The sequence below is a fragment of the Poromitra crassiceps genome (assembly GCF_964638095.1).
Source record: "Poromitra crassiceps genome assembly, contig: HAP1_SCAFFOLD_1238, whole genome shotgun sequence".
In the NCBI taxonomy this organism is placed as follows: domain Eukaryota; kingdom Metazoa; phylum Chordata; class Actinopteri; order Beryciformes; family Melamphaidae; genus Poromitra; species Poromitra crassiceps.
The window spans coordinates 8,753-25,174 of NW_028151172.1; the positions used below are offsets into that span (position 1 = coordinate 8,753).

Consider the following 16,422-nt stretch of genomic DNA (forward strand, 5'->3'; position numbering starts at 1 on the left):
GATCACCATCTTGAGGATGTGACAGTAATTTGAAAGATAATTGTAATTTATTACAGTGAAAAAACACAGTAATCAGAATGACGATAACTTAGAAACAAGCATGCATGAATTCGCAATAGCTGCCTGTGACAACTGCAGGATGGCAGGGGCAGGCCACCCTACTGACCCCGCCTCTGCGCCACCCTACATTTCGAAACCCCCTCCCCCCCTTAGCCAATAATTGGCATGAACACAAACACACACCTTCACACACTTGACCTCCATGCCAAGTTTCAGCTCTCTGCCCCTGCCATTCTGCATTTCAGGGGGGGGGGGGGGGGTGCAAGTCTGCATGTGCTAGTCTACAACTCTCCCCAGACATGTGCTAGTCTACAACTCTCCCCAGACATGTGCTAGTCTACAACTCTCCCCAGATTGGCAGAGGGGGTGCAGCAACGACCGGGACAGTGGGGAGAATTGGCCATGTACAATTGGGGAGAAAATGGGGGAGAGAGAAAAATGATGTGGGGAAAAAAGGGTTCACTTGGTGGTTTACTCAAACCTTTTTCAATGGGGGGGGGGGGGGGGGGGGGGGATCGTCAGGTTGTAGATCCAAACCTAATTTTGCAAAACTTGATGATGAAGCAATCTAAAATTCAGTTTGTAAAGATGATTGAATGCAATCAGATTATATTAATGAGAAACCCAATGGATCACCTTACAGTATTGATGATACCCTACAGGTTATTGCTATTTGATTTGATTTAGCATGTAACCTTCCCAACCCTATCAGCAACGTGTACCATTTGTTTCGTTGTACCTTTGCACACAGTGCATCAGCAGTTTGCTGCAAGCAGCTGTGGCTCCTCCTCTGTGAATGCTCAGAGGATTTCCCTCCCGTAGAATCTGTGTTTCTTGAAGAAGAAACATTGAGCCAGAAGCATTCAGGGCCATCGCAGCTGCAGGGGCGCAGACAGGGAATTAGACTAGTGACAAGACAGAGCACGCTGTAGTGCTGCAGATGAAACCTTTAATGCTGGGTAGATGAACCTGTTATAGTGCTGTATGAAACATTTTATAGTGCTGCTGCAGTGCTATACATCACGTTGAATTCACGTACCAAACTGCAGATTACATAAAGCGCTCCATCCCTTGTATCTGTATTGTTACAGTGCCCGGTTTTAATGTGATTATGGTTTATAAGCATTTGGCTCTCGTTTTTGTCTAGGGTTTATCATTCAACACCATCAAAACCGGACACCACAAAATAATAATTGAATAAGTGGATGAGTGTTTTGGCCTAAACATTAGCATCAATATGGCTATGGCTAAAGGTCCTTACACACCGGGAGCGTTTTTATCGTGCTATTAATTTGCACGTCAATAATATTTTTCTAACCTATGTTGGTCTCGACCTAGTTTCAAGATGAGGACCAGCCATGTTACCTCAGATCACAATAGGCATCAGCTGTCAGCATAAGTCAAGTGTAAGCCAAGTGTGACGTCGTTATGACGCGTGTCTCCTGGCAGCGTGACATCCGTTATGACATGTGTCTCCTGACTCATCACCCCATCCTCAATAGCCAATCAGCCCCTGTCAATATGACGTTGGTTATGACGTCGCTGCTGAGGCTATGGGGGATTCTCTATTCTAGACTGGCAGTCTAGCAGATGCCCTCCTCTCTCACCACAAGAAGAGAGGCATCTTACCACGGAGTCATTACGCCAAATAATTAGTTGCCATGCCAAAGAATGAGTTGCCATGCCATTTGTCAAGTCAAGTCAAGTTTATTTGTATAGCACATTTCATACACAGAGGCAATTCAAAGTGCTTCACATAAAATGGATGACAGGAAATAAAAGAATAAAAGAAGAGAATAAAATGGACATTTAAAAGCATCACAACAAAACTTTAAAAAAGAGAGTATAAAAAGTGCATTAGGCAACAGGCGCAGCAGTTGCAAGAAGAGCTAAAAATGTATAGAGGACTCATTGGGTTTGCATAATAGAATAAATCAACTTATCTGTATTGAGTCCCCCGACATGACTATAAACATGACTACACACACATAAAACTCAGGTCTGGGTACGGTGTCCTGCATTTGTGAATAAAGCTCGCTTGTCAATTTTTACCCACTGGTCTCTCATGATTGAAATGCAACCATGCATACCAATGGCGAAGTTTCGCTGAGCGTTATTGCAGTGTTTATTTTTTCGGTTGATTTTTTAGAAATTTGTGTCCGACGTGTAGCCTACACATCTGTTGCTGTGATTGACAGGTGGGTCAAAATTTGCATCGCAATTTCGTGCTGTATATTCGCATCTCCCTGAGACGTACAGTGAAACACCAAGGTAAAGTGCATCGGCCCAAATAATAAATACATACAATAAATAAATACATTATTCTATAAAGGCATCAGAGTTAGTGACTGTTCAGTGGTGGATGTAAACAGTGAGTCCAGAATGTTGTACAGAGTTCGTGAGCAAAATGAGTGTGAGACAGTCAGAGTTGGTCAGAGTTCACTCTTGGTGATTACAACCTTAACAATAAAGACTTTTGGCCTTTGCTTTATGCAGGTACAATTTACTGCAAATACACATGCACACAAAGAAAATGCCAACCTACTGTATCTGTGGTACAACAACATCTACAATTGCACAAAGTAATAAATCGTCCAGAAATTCCATCCTAGACCCCTAGATTTATTTCCATCATCACCATACCATCTCTGTTTTACATCATCCTTTCTGCATCCCCAATCTGTGAATCTAAAATACGATTCATGGACATGGCCTGTAAGATAAGCCATGGGGCGCTATTATCTTCTCACTAACATCAGTGAAATGGATTTGGAAGAGCAGCCCCCTTTGCACATCCTCTCCTTCTGCAGAGGACATAATGGGGAGACAGCAGTCATTATGGTCTTGTTCAAAGCTGCTCTCTGTCGCTCTCTCTCTCCTTCTCCATCTTTCCACGTAAATCGATCCAGTCCATGGCTAGTCCTGCTCCCGTAGCTCAGGTTCCAGTATTGGAGCGTGGTGTTGTGTGTACTGTACGCTGTCTGAGGCGTAGCTCAGGTTCCGGTATTGGAGCGTGGTGTTGTGTGTACTGTACGCTGCTTGAGGCGTAGCTCAGGTTCCAGTATTGGAGTGTGGTGTTGTGTGTACTGTACACTGCCTGAGGTGTAGCTCAGGTTCCAGTATTGGAGTGTGGTGTTGTGTGTACTGTACGCTGCCTGAGGCGTAGCTCAGGTTCCACTATTGGAGTGTGGTGTTGTGTGTACTGTATGCTGCTTGAGGCGTAGCTCAGGTTCCATTATTGGAGTGTGGTGTTGTAAGTACTGTACGCGGCTTAAGGCATAGCTCAGGTTCGAGTATTGGAGTGTGGTGTTGTGTGTACTGTACACTGCTTGAGGCGTAGCTCAGGTTCCAGTATTGGAGTGTGGTGTTGTGTGTACTGTACGCTGCCTGAGGCGTAGCTCAGGTTCCAGTATTGGAGTGTGGTGTTGTGTGTACTGTACGCTGCCTGAGGTGTAGCTCAGGTTCCAGTATTGGAGTGTGGTGTTGTGTGTACTGTACGCTGCCTGAGGCGTAGCTCAGGTTCCACTATTGGAGTGTGGTGTTGTGTGTACTGTATGCTGCTTGAGGCATAGCTCAGGTTCCAGTATTGGAGTGTGGTGTTGTGTGTACTGTACGCTGTCTGAGGCGTAGCTCAGGTTTCAGTATTGGAGTGTGGTGTTGTGTGTACTGTATGCTGCCTGAGGCGTAGCTCATGTTCCAGTATTGGAGTGTGGTGTTGTGTGTACTGTACGCTGCCTGAGGCGTAGCTCAGGTTCCAGTATTGGAGTGTGGTGTTGTGTGTACTGTAGGCTGTCTGAGGCGTAGCTCAGGTTCCACTATTGGAGTGTGGTGTTGTGTGTACTGTACGCTGCCTGAGGCGTAGCTCAGGTTCCACTATTGGAGTGTGGTGTTGTGTGTACTGTACGCTGCCTGAGGCGTAGCTCAGGTTCCACTATTGGAGTGTGGTGTTGTGTGTACTGTACGCTGCCTGAGGCTTAGCTCAGGTTCCACTATTGGAGTGTGGTGTTGTGTGTACTGTACGCTGCCTGAGGCGTAGCTCAGGTTTCAGTATTGGAGTGTGGTGTTGTGTGTACTGTACGCTGTCTGAGGCGTAGCTCAGGTTCCAGTATTGGAGTGTGGTGTTGTGTGTACTGTACGCTGCCTGAGGCGTAGCTCAGGTTCCAGTATTGGAGTGTGGTGTTGTGTGTACTGTATGCTGCCTGAGGCGTAGCTCAGGTTCCAGTATTGGAGTGTGGTGTTGTGTGTACTGTACGCTGTCTGAGGCGTAGCTCAGGTTTCAGTATTGGAGTGTGGTGTTGTGTGTACTGTACGCTGCCTGAGGCGTAGCTCAGGTTCCAGTATTGGAGTGTGGTGTTGTGTGTACTGTACGCTGCCTGAGGCGTAGCTCAGGTTCCAGTATTGGAGTGTGGTGTTGTGTGTACTGCACGCTGCCTGAGGCGTAGCTCAGGTTCCAGTATTGGAGTGTGGTGTTGTGTGTACTGTACGCTGCCTGAGGCGGCTGGCAGTCTGGCTAACACATTTCCACAGTGCTCTCTCCCTCCCTGCCCCCTCTGTAACCCCACATTCCTCACTACAGATAGCTGAAACGTACACTGCAGCCATATATATTCCCCACACATGGGTTAATGTTTGCAATTTGATAGCACCCAGACAGACATGCATACAGTACTTACACAGCACATTCACATACACAGACATAATAACACTTAACCTTACACTAGGGATGCACCGATATGAAAATTGTGGCCGATACGATAACCGATATTAACATTGCTGTTATGGCCGAATATAACCGATATTTACCTGATAAGATCTGTATAAAACCAACTTGCTATGATAATCAAATTTTCTATATACTGAAAACACATTGGGCCCTATTCTCCCACAGGCCTTCAGCGCAAAAACTGGCCTTACACGCAAAAAAACGTGCCTTGCGCCTGTCTCGGGGAAGATATCAACATGGCTTTAGGCCCCGAAATGCGCTTTAGGCGAACTGGGCGTGGCGCAGTCCCAGAATCGGCGAGAATGGGCGTTTCGGCCTTAAATACCGGCCTAATGATATCTTCCTACCTGGCGTTAATTTAGGGCTTTTGAAAACCAGGCCTATTCAGTACGCTGGTTGCGCGGAGCGCTCCTCTGCCCTTTCCTCTGTCCCTTCTCTCTGTGTCACTCTCTCTCTTGCTCATCAGTCTGACACAATATGACTGCTTGAAAAAAAGTTTGCCGGTTCTCTCTCTCTCTCAGAAAAAATAAGTTGTTCTACCGTACATAGTAGGCTATAACAACATGACAGTTTTTTCTAACATGACAGTTTTGAGCCTGTGACATTCAGAGGCTATTGCATCATCCTACCTGTGCAGTGAAGGCGAGTGAAAACGAGATCATTCTGGGCAAACATTCACTGCGGCTTCCCTGCAACAGCCAGACATGTGAAATCTCCCAGCATGCATTGGGCTAATACATTTGGATAATAAATCGCATCGAAATTAGCCTAAATAGATAGAAAGGTACATCGAAATAGATGTAAATAATGTGTAATGTTCCTACAACATGCTATTGTAGAACATTTCAATATTGGACAAAATAAAATCGGAAATCCAAACACAACCCTATGTGAAACATATATGTCATCCTGGGCCTATATATATCCCTCGTCGATTTAATGTGATTTAGATAAGTGACAGCGTAACGCGCATCTACTGTCATGTGCTATACTGTGATGTCTGCTCCAATAAATTGGCCCTACTTCACATTTAGTTTTACAATAAAAACACATTTCTGCAATGACTTTACATAATGTAGGCTATATTTATGTGCATCATCCTACCTGTGCAGCAGGGGAGAGAAAACTATATCATTCTGGACAAACTTTCACCAATCTAATTAATCTCATCATATAGGCATAGGCTATATTTTTCTAGCTGATGCGTTTAGAACATTCTTTTCACTTTGATCTTGCTATAGTGTAGCGTATTTACATGCTTGCAGTATTTAAACTGCAGTTAGATTGGTTTGAGAATAATATGGAATAATAGCCAGACAGACAGAGGGGATAAAAGGGGGGGGGGAGAGATCAGAGCCCTCGGCTTTCCTGAACCTGGACTGGATCGCTCCGTGGAATTGGAGCTGAAAAGTGAAGCATGTGATTCGTTTACTGCACTTACCCAATGAGCAGATAGTGCATAATTTTACGCTTAAAAGGCGTGGTTGTAATGCTTAATGCTGCGTGTAGTGCCGATACCAAAATATCAAGTGCGCTGGTCCACGCCCACTAATCTGCACTGCGTCTGGCGTTGAGCGCAGTTCATAGGCCGATGCAACGATAGAGCCCATTACCTTTTCAAACTCACAATGTGTTGTTTACATTGTGAGTTTGAAAAAGTAATGTCTTCCTTTATTTTAAAAAATGAATAAAAACAGTTGGCACACTGCAGGGCTCCAGTTTCACTGTTTTATTGCACCACATGTCAAAGCAATGTTTCGAGTGTCAAGCTCCTTCATCAGACAGTTTGGAGCAGACACCTTGCTGCTCCAAACGGCACACATGACTTTTGGTGCAATAAAACAGTGAAACTGGAGCCCTGCGTGTGTGAGCTGTTTTTATTCATTTTTGTAGTCTGTTCATTTTCGGCTCTGCAGCTGCCCTTTTTGACGTTGGATGTGCCTATACTGACTTTTCTTTATTTCCAAAACATTTGGAAAAGCCCGTAAATCATAGAGTTACGGCATCCATTCCTCTTAATATCAAATTTTTTGGCGATACGATAACCAATTGGTGCTATTTTGCTCATTGGATCGATACCGAATACCGATATATAAAAAAATGACTAACATCACCCGATACCGATATGATTGCCGATATATCGTGCATCCCTATACTTACATTGCCATCCCTCGTGTATGAATGATGCAGTTTGAATTGGGATTACACACACAAGCCCTTATAGGGGAAATGAATGAGTAACCTTGGGTCAGTAAAACTGAAATGTCTTAAAACTTTATCTGTTTGCCTGCCATTCTTTCTTCTAACACCCGCTTAATCCAAAGAATCACAACTCAGTGCTCCGCAAATCTGTCTGGCTCCCTGCAACACATCATGAATCTCACACTGTGCATCTATCTTGCTGTTAAAAGGGCTGACCCAAATACTGTTCAAGAGACCCGTCGGTGCAGCTCCTGAGATTCCAGAGTTATTCGTTCTTCAGTGCTGTACTCGGCTGCACGCACGCACGCACGCACACACGCACGCACACACACACACACACACACACACACACACACACACACACACACACACACACACACACACACACACACACATACACACACACACACACACACACACACACACACACACACACACACACACACACAGACACACACACACAAACAAACATTTATAGCATGATGTGTAGCCGCCTTAGTCGGTGTTTGCTTCTCAACAAATGTTTTAGTTAATATTAAACTGCAAATTGTTTAAATTCTTTATTTGGGTAATACTTCACAGATATTTCCCTCTTCAATTCCCCTCAAAGTGCATTGATGCCGCTTTACTGTGACAAGAGAATTGAGAAAATAATGTATAAAAAGTAAAATAGAAAGATAAAAGAACACAACAAACAAAGTGCACATTGATTTCGATGCACGATGTGAGTGAATCCATATGTTTTTCTTTCATTTTCATTTTCGCCTGTCCTTCCTGCTTCACTCGTGATCTGATATTTACGTCAGATCTCACTGCCTGAGGCAGTACAATTAGTTGGAGAACAGGTTGTCAGTGATGCATACTATCTGTACCCTGTCCAGGTTAGATAGCCTATACTGTAGACATACGTTTATGTGAAGAGAACAGGAGAAAAGAGCACAAAATGCTTTGGATTACTACAAAATTTAATATGTATCTTACTTAATCCTCTTCATTCCCTGTGGAACATAAGGCTGTGACTATCTGCTTCAATCTGGTCCTATCCTGTGCAGCATGTTGTGCCTTGCCCCAAGTTACGTTAGCCTTTTTCAGTTGCGAGGTCACAGTTCTCCACAGGTGCGAGTGGGGGCTTTGCCGCCTCAGTTGTATTTTCTGCACCCCCCCAATTGAACTGCTCATCTACTTCTCGTGGTGCGACATTGCTGTCTTTCAGAGGCTATAGCAGGCTCATTTTTAAAGCTACAGTGAGTGAAGATACTGGGATCATATAACTAGAAGACCTAAGGAATCCATTGACACATCTCTCTTTTGCCGGTATTTAGCCTTAGATGGAGTTTACCACCCGGAATCCATTGGCACTATCCATGTCATCCTAGCTTGTCTGGAAGGGGGTACAATACTGCTCCTAAGTTAGGGCGAATTTTGGCGAGGGAAAAACTGGTATAGCCATTTATTTTTTAACTGCTCCCTCAATTACTTCATCCTGGAGCCAGGCCTGTGTCCGAGCCATTGAAGCCGCCGATGTTGGTTTCCAGCACATCATTGTGACAGTTTGGCCTATATCTTCCCAAAAACGCTAATTTAGCGTTTGCGCTCGTTTAATGCAATGCAAATTGGGGGCGGACACAAGCCCATGCCTGTGATAATTGTACTGGGCATTGGCTGCCACAAGCCAAAGCAGCGCTAAAATGTGGTGATAGATGGCATTATGCTATCGTCAGCAGAGCGCAATTACTTTGCGCTAAGAGCTTTGAAAAGGACCTCTTATGCGCAAATACCTCTCTGCGCCGCTGGGTGCGCTGCACGGAGATTACGGCTGCGCTCCCAGCGCAGAGAGGTATTTGCGCAGTGGAAAGTGGAATTCCTTTTGGATATGTCATTAAGCACAGCCTTGCCACGCAAAGGCATCAAATTATGCTGCTAAAATTGGGTATTAGCAGATAATTCAGTGAGGCAATCAACTATAACTCACTGAGAAACTTTTATCACATCGCAAAGAGGGAAATTAATTGAGAAAACGTGTTGGACAATGGACATAGGCTATTTACCTTCATAACCCGAAGGGTCGTTGGCACCACAGACGATCTGTCAATAAGCTCCCTCTGTCCTCGCACGAGTGAGTACACTCTATTATGCATGGAGAGAATTACAGCATATTGCATGCCTCGCACAAACAGACATTACAAGACGGGAATCTGATTGGTTTTGATTGACGTAATGCCCAGCCTTGCCTGGCCATGCCTGTGAATAATTGTGGTAGTTAAGACCGCCCAAATCCGGTTTGCGCAGGCATTTTGGGGCACAGATGATTTTGGGACGGCTCTAATTTGCGCTTGCGACACGTGTTGTGAACGTTTGCACACCCCGCCGAGAATTGCATCCCCAACATAATTCGGGGCTGTTTTAACTTAGCAATCAGGGAGGTCACGTCTACCAGACAATTATATCACTTTTAAACAGTTACATTTCTGTATAAATTATTACAAGTAAGCTCCCGTGAGGTGGGGATGCTTTTTTTGCTGCTGGGCGGGGAAGCAAAACTCGGCAGAACACCTGGTGGACGGCGCAAGGCGGACTACTATCTTCCCATGCCTTAAGGCATGCGCAAACTGATGCGCAAGCGCTATTAGTGTTTTGGTACTCATTGGAGATATTTTCTGGCCAAAAGATGCAACATATCTTCCGGAGACATCCATTGTGGAATGCATTGATCTTTTTCATGTCAACTACTAGCCAGCATTCTGAGCCGTGCAGCAGCTCTGATTTAACATTGCTGTTATACAGTCAGATCTTGGTTTTTAGGCTGTACTGCTTTGACTTCCATGTGGTTTTTTCCCAAGCCTTATGATGATGTATTTGCTGCATGCATTGTCCTTACTGAGAAGACTTCCTAAATCTGTAAACCCCTCCACATAATTGAGAGAAATACCATCCACAGTGATTGGTGCATGTGGTTTTGAATTTATGTACATCACTTGGGTTTTGGCGTGCACCAGATCCCACGGGGAAGCATTCAGTGAGGTTGCCATTTACGATGAGACTACACTCAAATTGATGATAAAACATCCTTATCAATGCTGTCATCTTTGGAGGAATTCCATGGGATTGCATGATCTTCGATGTAAGCTGTAAAAAGCTTTCTGGAAGTCAATGTAATTGATCTGTAATGGATTGTTCCACTCCATGCATTGCTCCTTACTGTAAAGCTCTGGTCAGTGCACCTTCTCCCTTCCCTGAAGCCTGCCTGTTCCTGCCTCAATTTGGTGTCAATCGTCATCTTAATTCTGCCCAGCAAGACTCTGCGGTAAATAAACCTAGGATGGTATGGATAGCAATGTGATGCCTCGCCAATAAATCTATCACAAACGTGCTACTCTACTCTACTACTACTACACATACTACACTATGACAGCAGGGAAAGAAGAATTGTTTGGTCAGGCACACCCTTGTCCCTCTGCCACCTCAAGGGGGTACAATCTGTTTTCACAGCTTTGCAAAACATCTCACTTCCCAGCTTTGAAAACAGCATTTTTCTTTGTCTCGCTGTTTAGGAGTAGGGTACAAAGTAGTAATCAGCAAACAGACTTCACTGCAGCCAAACTAAAACATATTTTCCATGAATGTCATCTTGCCCTCCAAACATTAACATTGTCTTAATTTGTCACCTCCTTCCACACTTGTAATTTATATTTTGATTAGAGATTTATTAGACATAGGGCTCTATTCTCCCCCTGGCCTTAGGCGCTAAACTGGCCTTAAAGGCAAAAAAGAACACGCTTTACGCCTGCCTACCGCTGACTCAGGAGGATACCGTCATGTTTTTACATCCCGAAATGCGCTTTACGCTGAAGAGGCGTGGCGCAGTGCCAGAATAGGCCATAAATACCAGCCTAAAGTGATCTTCCCAACGGGCGTTAATTTTGCGGTTAACGCTTTTCAAAACCAGGCCTTATTCCGCACCTCCATGGTGACAGCACGAGGATTCCCCCTCTCTCGTCTCATCAACAGCGCTGTGCTGGAGACAATTCTTCCATGTCCCAAAAGTGAAAGGAAGAAGTGGCCAAAACAGAGGGACTGAATGGGAAACTATCCATCAATCAGCTAAATATATAGTTATTTCCATGTTGCCAGACGCTATTGACAGTTTGAGCCGCCCAGCCGGCAAAACAGTTTTATTAGCGAACGTGTATTGACGATGCAGTGCGAGCTCCTTTCCAAAGCAACTCTCAGTTGTGTCTGCATGCAGACTTCTCCCTCTCTCTCTCTCTCTCCCCCCTCTCTCTCTCGCTCTCTCTCTCTGTCTCTCTCTCACTCTCTCTCACCCTCTCTCGCTCTCTCTCACTCTCTCTGTCTCTCTCTCCCCCCTCTCTCTCTCGCTCTCTCTCTCTGTCTCTCTCTCTCTCACTCTCTCTCACCCTCTCTCTCACTCTCTGGCTATTCTGACCAGACTGGAGTCGCTCCGCGGATCGGAGCTTGGAAGGGAATAATGTGATTGGTTTACTGGAGATCACCAATCCAACACTTGTGAATAATTCTACGCTTAAAAAAGCGTGAATGCACGTGACCACGCCCACTAATAACGCTGCGCCAAGCCATCAACGCAAATTTAAGGCCAGGGGGAGAATAGAGCCCTAGTGCCTGATTGGTGTAGTATGTGGAAAAATATCAAATTGACATTTAACTAAATATCACACCCCACATCTCACTACTATAATAAGGCAAGGGGTCGTGGTGCGCGGTGCACAATTGCAACAACTGAGTTGAGACGAGCAAGTGAGCGAGTGACACGCTAGAAATGAGCACGCATAGCGCGTGATATTTCTAAATTGAAGTGAAGAGGCTAAAAGGGATTCAGTATGCACAAATAAGGTCAATGCCAAGCTGCAAATGTAATGCTATGTTGTTTTTGGTGGAAATATCTTGTGATCATGACCCATATGTGCATAAAACCCATTAGAAAATTGTCTAAATAGGATTTCAAAGTTAGACATTATAGTAAAAACAATTATAACCTTTGAGGAGAGACTTCAGATAACTTGTCCAAAGTATGGCGCCATGGATCAAGTGTAGAATATACTTTTATTGACTAACGTTTCGACACCAAGTGCGTCTTCATCAGAGTCATGTCATGACTTTGGACAAGTTATCTGAAGTCTCTCTTTAAAGATTGAAGACTCTTCTGAGAGCACCGGACCAGCCTGCTGGGCTGCTTGGGTAGAAGCGCGCCTAACCTCATCTTTAAAAAAAAAAAGGATAACATTTGGATGGACAAATAATGGATAATAATGACATTAATTGACCCCAAACCGGCAACTGTTGAATAGCTGTTGGAGTGTTGGGTGTGGCTTAGCTTATTATTGGGTTATCCAAATGGCTTGAGTAAAATATCAGCAACGCTGCACAATTTATTTTCACAAATTTGTTGTATTTTTTAGATAATGGGTAGATAGGCATAGTCATAGATTACATTTGGTGTAGATAGATTCGACAAATTCGACTCACAAAGGACTCGTCATTCATTTTGTTAATTATCATACTGTCTAACTAAGACTCCTGGGAATCCTGTAATCTACATGAAAGCCGACTGGCTCTGACAGATCACTCGAGGATTTGTAAGGAAATCAATATTATACCCTCACTATGTTTGGTGTTGTGTGGGCCTTAATAGTTTGACTAATGGCCAAGGCTCTTCAAGGCTGCAATAGAGTGTTGCATATTACAAGTTTGCAAAAAATGAAGACATTGCAACCCTGTACTTAATGGTATTACATCTCATACTAAATCAATAGCAAAAACCGATAACAATATCAACCAAGATGTGATGTGCTGGTGTCATAAACAAGCACAATTTTGGCAACTACAAATAAATACAAATAATTAATTAGTTATGACATGATCAATAAAAAATATTATTATTATTATTATTATTATTATTATTATTATTATTATTATTATTATTATTATTATTATAAATTGTTTTCACAATACCTATTTTAGTATTTTATGAATTAGATACAACTCAATAATAGAGGAGTGTCCAGGTATAGAGGAGTGAACTGTCTCCTCCTGACTGCCTGAACATAATTTAGCTCTTGAACATCATGTAGTATTGTTGAGTGGCTAGTGTTCTTGTTGTGATGTTTGCCTGTAGTACATGTATTGTGTGTTTTTTTATTGGACCTTGTGTCTGTCAATAAAGTGATGATGATGATGGCGATGTGGTGAAAGACAAAGTTCCTCCATTAAAAAGTATGTGTAAATGATATCTTCACCTCTGTCTGCGTGATGCATGCAGCCATCTGCTGGCAACAACTAATGGAGTTTGGGGACCTCTCAAGCATTCTAATTTAAGAGTTGAGAGTGTTCTTAAATTAAAAAATGATGTACAAGTCATAACTCAAAAAGTAGGATTACATTTGTGTCACTTCCAGAGGTTTTTCACTCTGCTTTATACCTAGAATTATGTCCAAATTCTCATTTTATATTCTTAGGTGAAACACAGATTATTGTTACTAATTTAACCTAATAATAATTAGTATTGTCTGTACCGCTCATTATTGTGCCTTGGTGCCCCTAGTATGCACATCTCCCTAATAGTACGATACATAATTGTGAAAATACTGGTAATTTAATGTAGAATGCCCTCTGCTACATCACATTTCCGAGGCCATGAAATTACCTTCGACATCTAGTCACCTGTGACCATATAGCATCTGTAGTTCGGTGGTGACTCTAATGTGTTTCTCTGTTTCTTTCCAGGGTGGAGGTTACAGGATTTCAGCTCACCGTTAGGATTTGAGGATTCAAGCCAGACGTGGAAAAGAGGAACAACAGTTATGTTCACCGTCATGGCACCTGTCAGTGTCGTTAAACTGCGGGCTTGGCTCTTGCTGCCCTTTCTTTGCTTGACACTACGTACTGACATGCTGCAGTTTGCTGCGGCCACGATACAAGGATACATTGGAGACCGGGACATAGTGTGCCCATCTGTATGCAGGTGCGACGAGGACTTTATCTACTGTAATGACCGTGGCCTGAACTCCATTCCATCACTGCCTTCTTCTGCCTCTGTCCTCTACCTTCAGAACAACCACATAAACAACCCGGGTTTGCCCACCTCCCTGGAGCACCAGCTCACTGTCCGTGTCGTCTACCTCTACGATAATGAACTCGATGAATTCCCCGTGCACCTTCCACCGTCCCTCCGCGAACTACATTTGCAGGACAACAACATCCGTACTATTCCTCGCAGCGCGCTGGCCCGGATGCCCTTGCTGGAGAAGCTTCACTTGGATGACAACTCTATCTCCACCGTCAGCATCGAGGACCAGGCCTTTGCTGACAACCCCCGGTTGCGCTTGCTCTTCCTTTCACGCAACCACCTGTCCAGTATTCCCTCAGGCCTGCCTGCCTCTCTGGAAGAGCTCCGTCTGGATGACAACCGTATCTCCACCATCCCAACCCATGCCTTCCGAGGCCTCTCCTCCCTTCGATGTCTCGTACTGGATGGGAACCTTTTGGCGAACCAGCGCATCGCAGACGACACATTCTCCCGCCTTGCCAACCTGACTGAGCTGTCTCTGGTCCGAAACTCCCTCCAGACCCCGCCCGTCAACCTGCCCACCGCCCACCTGCAGCGTCTGTCTCTGCAGGACAACGCCATCACTCATATGCCTCGTGGTTCCTTAGATGGCATGCGCAGGCTACAGAGGCTGGATTTATCTGGAAACAACCTGACCACCCTGCCTCGAGGACTTTTCAGAGACCTGGACAACCTGGGACAGTTGCTGGTACGTGGTAATCCCTGGCACTGTGGCTGCAACCTGCGCTGGCTGTACGACTGGCTGCATGCCCGCGGCAACTCCATCACGGTCAGGGGACTCACCTGCCATGGGCCCGACAGGGTGCGAGACCTGGCCTTGAAAGACCTGACCGACCAGATGGAGGAATGTGAGGTGGTGAGGACAGTAGGGAACAGAGACAGAGTGGGTGGAGCTGGAGTGATTGATAGCTCCACTACCCTCTCCCCTCCGCAGGGCTCCCTCTTCACCCTCCGCTCCAAGAGGCCCGGCATGGGGCTTCCTGACTCTGGCTTAGACTACACCCTTGGCAGCAGCGGTGTGGGGAAGAGCCTGGCCCTCAACGTGAAGCCTCTGTCTCACAATAGCATCCGTGTTACCTGGAGTGTGGCCCAGCCTAGCTCCTCCTTCAGGCTGAGCTGGCTCCGACTGGGAACCAGTAACGCCATGGGCTCCATCACTGAGACACTGGTGAGGGGGGATCGCCGAGAGTACCTGCTCACGTCGCTGCAGCCACGTTCCAGCTACATCATCTGCATGGTGCCCCTGACTGCAAGCTCAGGAAGCAAAGCAGCCACATCTGGAGACACCGACACTGATGAGGCTCTGGTGTGCGCCAAAGCCGAAACATCAGACCTCAGCCCGGTGGACGGGAACCAGAAGGAAGATGAAGGCTCACAGCAAATTACTGCAGTGCCATTGGCAGGGATCATCGGTGGGGCTACAGCCATTGTCTCTTTGGTTCTTATATTGGGCATCTTCTGTTGGTACGGGCATAGGACTGGCCATTTGTCTTCCCGTGATCACTACACTCGCAGCAGCGCCAGAAAAAGCAAGGCCTATGATGATTACATTGAGTCAGGCACCAAGAAGGACAATACCATCTTGGAGATCCGAGGTCCCGGGTTCCAGATGACACCTATGCCAGCTTGCCAGCCGCTGCAGCCAAAACCCCTACGGGAGGATTACATCATTCACACCATATTCCCCTCCAATGGCACTGGCCTGTACAAAGGTGCCAACCATGTTTCTAATGCAGGATATGGCACCAACCGAGGCTATAGAGAAGGAGGGATCCCAGATATAGACTACTGTTACACATGATGTACCAGATCCTATTCATACTGTTATTGATCAACTGTATAGATGCACAATTCCCCTTAGCATGGGCTCCTCTGAAGCACCCCTTTGTGCCTTCTTCTTCTGGTCTCCCATTCCAAATAACCTGCTGTTCACTGCACTCAAAGTGTTTGATTAACTGGCCCCGGATACCGTCTGGAAGCAGCTGTAGGAAGCAGCAGGAGCCAATGCCCCAGGTGTTCAAATGCACCTGACTGTTTCTTCACCACCTTAGTAATGGTTCTGTGTATGTTTTCTTATTTGCTCGTTCTCTGTGACATGTAAGCAAAGAATGTATCCACTCTGGAAAGCTGACATTTAGAATAGGTACAGGTATAGTTCTTTCACACGCAGGAATCACAGCAGGAAGTTTAAAAATGGAATAAGGAATGATATAGAGACAGGCATCTTAGATACTCATTTCCTGCTCACTGGCCACACAGTATGTAGTCCTATCAAGTCATTGTTCCAAATGCCTCAACTACAGTATTATTGATGTGCCCGACCAGCTATCCAAGG

The 16,422-nt window shown here is 45.1% G+C and overlaps 1 protein-coding gene across 1 annotated transcript; it reads left to right on the forward strand.

The window, feature by feature from the left end:
* Positions 1 to 13,821: 13,821 nt before the first annotated feature.
* Positions 13,822 to 15,888, forward strand: LOC310771453 (leucine-rich repeat transmembrane protein FLRT1-like; the record flags this gene model as incomplete). Its single annotated transcript, XM_083664064.1, has 1 exon — positions 13,822 to 15,888. The coding sequence occupies one exon, from the start codon at positions 13,822 to 13,824 to the stop codon at positions 15,886 to 15,888; it is 2,067 nt and encodes a 688-aa protein (XP_083520190.1).
* Positions 15,889 to 16,422: the final 534 nt, after the last annotated feature.